Raw genomic sequence first — 5,296 nt, forward strand, 5'->3', positions numbered from 1 at the left:
GAAACTGGGTGCAGGCCGCCGTGAACGGCCCGTCGGAGGCCGCCGGCGCCGGCGACTGGCGCGGCTGCGGGGCGGGATACCGTCCACCTCGGGTGGACGGCAAACCAAATACCGTCCAGGGGTGGACGGTAATTGAGATACCGTCCAGGGTGGGGCGTTTTTTGACCGCCCGATCGGGATTAGGCGGCCCAGATTCGTTGGAAGAGATGAATAGTGGGTAGGAATTTCTTGGAAACCCCCCTGCGGTCTAAGTTTTCGTTGCGAAAAGACCCCTCTTGGCTCCCCGACCCCTTCCTCTTCCCCGGGGCGCCTCCATCTGATCTCCCCCGCCCGCTGGAGCGAGGAGCGAGGAGGTGGGGCGGCGGCCATGGCGGCAAGGGAGGAGCCCCGGATGGTGACTGGTGCTCTGCTGCATAAACCTTCGGCGCTTCTCCCAGGCAAGCAACCGTGATGCGTGGAGCAGCATTCCCATGAACAGACTCCATGATCCTTATCTCCCTCCATTGACCCCGTTCTGAAATCTCTCCGGTTAGTTGCTCGGGCCATGCGCTGGAGAAAGGATCGCTCCTCCCCCTAGCAGTTCGACACACCGAATCAGCAGGCGGCCTTCGAGCTTCTGAACTCTGAACATCCTCCCATTTTCATGCAGGATTGTTCATCCGCCCTGTTCACTCCATGAGAATTTGGTGCTCAATCATCTCCAGTGAGTTCGACGCCTACTGATTTATGCGCATAGAAAGTCCATTAACTTGTGGGCATCTGTTTCTCTCCAGTTGCCATTTTGCATTGTGCTGCTCGCCTGCAGTTTCCAAATTCCAACCAACAATATCTATTTTCCAGCACATTATTGTCTTGAACTCTTGATAATTTTCCAGCACGCATTGCTGCAGGCACCTCCAGGTTGCAGACTGGATTCAACTTGTAAAATACCATATCACAAATTCTCAAGCACTAAATGTTGAAGTCAATTGAAAAAACTGACAGCGGTTCACTGTTCTGTGCTAGGTGACATGACACATGCGGTGTTTCCTATCCATTGTCTCAGTTGAGCACTTGTCATTTGTCAACTGTCATCGCAAGTGGGACTTCTCAAAGTTTGGTTCTTCCTTTCCTGAATGAAAAAAACAAAGGAACAAATTATTATCACCAAGTTGGCTGTTAAGAAGCATAATATCGGCTCAGGTAACCCAATCCAAGCTGTTGCTTGGTAAGATGTGTCCTCCTTAACTAGTTGTTTTGCCTCTGCAAAAAAAATAAACATTTGAATTGTAGGAGACCACATGTAGTTTTTTATTCGTATGTTGCTAGATCAGCAATGACGACACAACATAAAAGCCAGAGAAGACTTTGGCGAAAACGATGGGATCGAGCTGTTAGCCAGCAGTCATGCGTCATGGTGATCCTGCTCTTGCCGACTTGCCGTGGCAATATAAGTGAAGATATGAAACACCACCAGATTGAGAATCTAAGATAGGCTACACAGCAACATTTCATCACTGCATCAATAATGGCGTCTGCTGTGACCAGCAGCAGGTACTAGACTAGAAAGGCAAAGGCAGCTGCCATCTTTACCCATATCTCATATAACTTTGCATCTGTTGTTGCTTTGACATTAACTCGGTGCATAGAATTTGTAGTGTATCTAGTACGAAAAACGGTTCTGTTCATGACGAAATGGGTAATTCATTTGGAATTTCGGATTAACCACAAGTTTGTCCTGATTTACAGTGACAATGAGCAGGTCCTCCCTACCATCGACGCTGACCAAGCACACGCCCTCTTGAGCTCTGGCCATGGCTATATTGATGTCAGGTGCGTACTCAACGGGTTAACGAGGGTATTGGAGAAGCTTCCATGACAGAAAATCAACTGGTGGGTATGAAATGAAATGAATCTTCAGGATGCAGGAGGACTTTGACAAGGGCCACGCACCGGGTGCTCGCAATGTTCCCTACTACCTGTCAGTCACGCCACAAGGTCAGTTTCTTCACCCTGCTTGCTTCGTGAGGGCCAGTTTGGATTGGGGGTGATTTTGATTTACTCCATATTTGATCTTCCATTTGGAGAGTATGTAGGATCTAGTTTAAATTTATACTCAACCCTAAGGATTTTGGATCATAATTTACTGTAATCAAACATGACCCAAATATGACAAGATTGGTGGTGTCACATACTTTTGTCCCTAATTATTCTATCTGTTGTCTTTGCTGATCCCTAGGGAAGGAGAAGAATCCACGCTTTGTAGAGGAAGTGGCTGCACTCTTTGGGAAGGACGATGGCTTCATTGTGGTATGTTACTACATACCTTCATCAAACATATACGCGCGCTCATACTCGAATACACTGTATTAGTAACTAGCATTGCACAAGCATATTTGGGTTAACTGAAGCTAGTAATTAACAGTGTTTTGCTGCAAATTAAGTAGTTCTTATTTCGCAAAAAAAGAAGTGCTTGCATACTAGCATCGATCATGATTTATCAGGAGTAAAAAATTAACTTCAAATTTACGTAGGGTTGCAACACGGGGAACAGATCCAGGTTTGCAACTGCAGATCTTCTAAACGCGGTAAATCCAGACCATCTGAGCTATCAATCTAGTAGGACTAAGCTCCGGTAACTGTGTGTCACACTATCTCATCACTTGGATGTCTAAGGGGTTCAAGAACGTGAGGAACCTGCAAGGTGGCTACCGCTCCTTTCTCCAGAGTGCAAATCAGCAGCCAGCTCAACAGCCTTAGGCATCACCAGTTAATGCCAGTTCGTGCCTGTCTGTATTGTTCATTATTTGGCTGTCCATTTCGAAAAGTTTCAGTAAGAGATCCTGGTGAAATTCCTGCATCCACAGGCTGTTGAATCTTGTGATGTAATGAACATTCATGAAGTAGTGCTCCAAAAAGAAATGTGAGGCCAGAGGTGATGCTTGCTATATCAATTTGCGAATATATATTCTACTGTGGAACATGTCATATTATAGCATTACAAGTAATTGAAGTACGTAATGACCTTTTTACAACAAGAGTTTTGTACATGTGTCTGCCAAAATTGTGTCCCGCGTGCTTTTTAGGCTTCATAACCTGATGTTCGAAGCAATATCAGTGAATTTCAGGTTAGCTGCTTTCCACTGATCTATAGTCAATTGGCTCCTTTAGTCTGAGGCATGGCAAGTTGAAAGCAACCTCTCAGACTCTTTTGAGTGTAATCGCATGTCGCTTCCAAGCTGAGATCCTTACAGCAGAAAGGAGGCTTCAGAAAGATTACACGAGCTACTTCATAGCACCTCTTTTTCCAGCTTCAACACAGCCATGAATGCTTCTTGGGGAACATCAACCCTTCCGATTGCTTTCATTCTCTTCTTTCCTTCAGCCTGTTAGCAAATATTACATGACCATATTATCTGACGCTAAAAAATGCTGGTGAAAAGAACTTCCAGTGTCCACTCTATTCTTTAGGTATTATGCAAAGATTAAGGCAATTAGCTTTGACCTTTGGACAAGCAAAATCAATAAATTTTCCCATGATTTTTTATAGTCAAAACAACAATAGTTTCTAGGAAAGGTTACCTGTTTCTTCAGCAATTTCTTTTTTCTCGTTATGTCACCACCTGTGAGTCAAAGACAATAGTGCTCTGAATAAAGGCTGCATGTATGTAATGCGAAAATGCAGGGATCGTTCTTTCCATTTTCTTTTTTTTATCCAAAAGAACACTATTTTACTAACTGCTGTTGTGAGAGAAAAAAAAAGAGAGACAAGAATAAGATAGCACATTCCATCAGCTTAAGATGCTTTCAAAGTGCATGTTTAGTGTTCTCTTTACCATAGCATTTTGACAGGACATCCTTCCTGATGGCCGACAGGGCTTCGCTTGCAATGACCTTTGTACCAATACATGCCTGTCCAAGGTTCATATTAGTGTCTAATTACCATGGAAAAACAGGACTGTAAACAGGAATTTTTGTTGCCCCAGAAATACGATTGGTTGCTATATTTTCCAACAGCCAGCTTATGTAAATTTGCCAGTTATTTCTTTATTAAATTTTGTTACTAATGCAAGATGAAAATTATTGTTCTCTCTTGAATTTTGATATCGCTTACAAAAAGTTGGATGAAAAAGTTTAGGGTGCCTTGACCAAATACATAATTGCTAAAAGAAATCAGTGAGAACAAGACAGATAAATCTCACTTGAATAGGAACTCTAAACATTTGTCGAGGTATAAGTTCTTTGAGTTTTTGTGTCAGTGCCCTGCCAACAGAGTATGCCTACAAAAAGACATTCCACAAGTCAGATTGCCTCGAGAAGCTTTTCCATGACAACTGATAAATAAAAGCTATTTTTTCTGGAAGCAAGTTGGCAGGATAAAACACTCAATAAATACATTTCATTGCAAAAGAATAATCGTACAATAAATGGCGCATTACTGTTCTAGGCTGCATGAATATATAGTTGGGTACACGAGAGTACAAAGGAAAGATAATATGTGACTAGACTTAACACATAATGTATCTTTGACAATATGTATTTCTACATACTCAAATGCAAGTAGATTTCCAAGATCTATCTACTGTTTGCATCTTGCACAAGTACAGAATCAATGGAAATATCTGTGTTCTATGCTCAGGGGTAGATGTTTATCACATCATAAACTGAATTGTGCCATAGTATGTTTACTGATCATTCCAAAAATTATGTCACGAATCAGAAACAACATATGTTCACATCAGTGTTTTTTTTTCTTTCTGAACTGCAATAGTTATATGCATATCAACATCTCAAGTATTTCACCTTATCTCTGTGTACAATTGTCGACAACGCCTCCACAGGATCACCATTGATTTGTATATCCAACTTTACTAGCTGACTTTCCCTGTACCTGCAGAGAAAAGATATCTCAGCTGATTGTTTTACAGTGTTGGAGTATATTGAGCCCATGTGTATAGAGGCCCATCTAGAGTCCCATGTATAGGTGTTATATATACCCACCCTTCTAGGGTTGGAGGAATACAAGCAATGATTCTCTCCTATTCTCTATCTAACATGGTATTAGCTAGTCCTCCTCTCTCCTCTGCTGCTGCCGGCGCCCTTGCGCCGCACGCGTGGCCCCAGGACCGTGCGCCGCGCGCGTCCGCCCTTCCTTCTCCGGATCCGGCTGCCGCTGCCGCCGTCCTGGGCACGAGCGCGGCCTCTGGTGCCGGCGGGGCACCCTCCCCGGCTCTGCGTGGGTGGCCCCAGGGCGGGGAGCCCGGATCCGCCGCCCTAGCCGCCGAGCACGAGCGCGCCGCATGGCCCCATGGCGGGG

The 5,296-nt window shown here is 44.2% G+C and overlaps 2 protein-coding genes across 6 annotated transcripts; one reads left to right on the top strand and one right to left on the bottom strand.

The window, feature by feature from the left end:
- Positions 1 to 307: 307 nt before the first annotated feature.
- LOC120655563 (thiosulfate sulfurtransferase 16, chloroplastic-like) lies at positions 308 to 3,017 on the top strand. 5 transcript variants are annotated; one of them, XM_039933674.1, is made up of 9 exons: positions 308 to 703; positions 891 to 921; positions 1,006 to 1,182; positions 1,309 to 1,533; positions 1,729 to 1,812; positions 1,901 to 1,977; positions 2,219 to 2,289; positions 2,514 to 2,567; positions 2,656 to 3,017. In XM_039933674.1, the coding sequence occupies exons 4-9, from the start codon at positions 1,508 to 1,510 to the stop codon at positions 2,737 to 2,739; spliced, it is 396 nt and encodes a 131-aa protein (XP_039789608.1). In that variant the 5' UTR covers positions 308 to 703; positions 891 to 921; positions 1,006 to 1,182; positions 1,309 to 1,507; the 3' UTR covers positions 2,740 to 3,017. The 5 variants fall into 5 exon arrangements, with proteins under 5 accessions (XP_039789608.1, XP_039789537.1, XP_039789667.1 ...); XM_039933603.1 differs by having other exon boundaries at positions 308 to 921; XM_039933733.1 differs by lacking the exon at positions 891 to 921.
- Positions 2,916 to 4,929, bottom strand: LOC120648053 (translation factor GUF1 homolog, chloroplastic-like). Its single transcript, XM_039924831.1, has 5 exons — positions 4,783 to 4,929; positions 4,182 to 4,259; positions 3,816 to 3,891; positions 3,562 to 3,602; positions 2,916 to 3,365 (listed from the first exon to the last, which is right to left on the bottom strand). Exons 1-5 carry the CDS (start codon positions 4,927 to 4,929, stop codon positions 3,270 to 3,272), a joined length of 438 nt encoding a protein of 145 aa, XP_039780765.1. The 3' UTR covers positions 2,916 to 3,269.
- Between the last annotated feature and the right edge of the window lie 367 nt (positions 4,930 to 5,296).

The sequence above is a fragment of the Panicum virgatum genome, chromosome 1K, assembly GCF_016808335.1.
Source record: "Panicum virgatum strain AP13 chromosome 1K, P.virgatum_v5, whole genome shotgun sequence".
Classification (NCBI taxonomy): Eukaryota; Viridiplantae; Streptophyta; class Magnoliopsida; order Poales; family Poaceae; genus Panicum; species Panicum virgatum.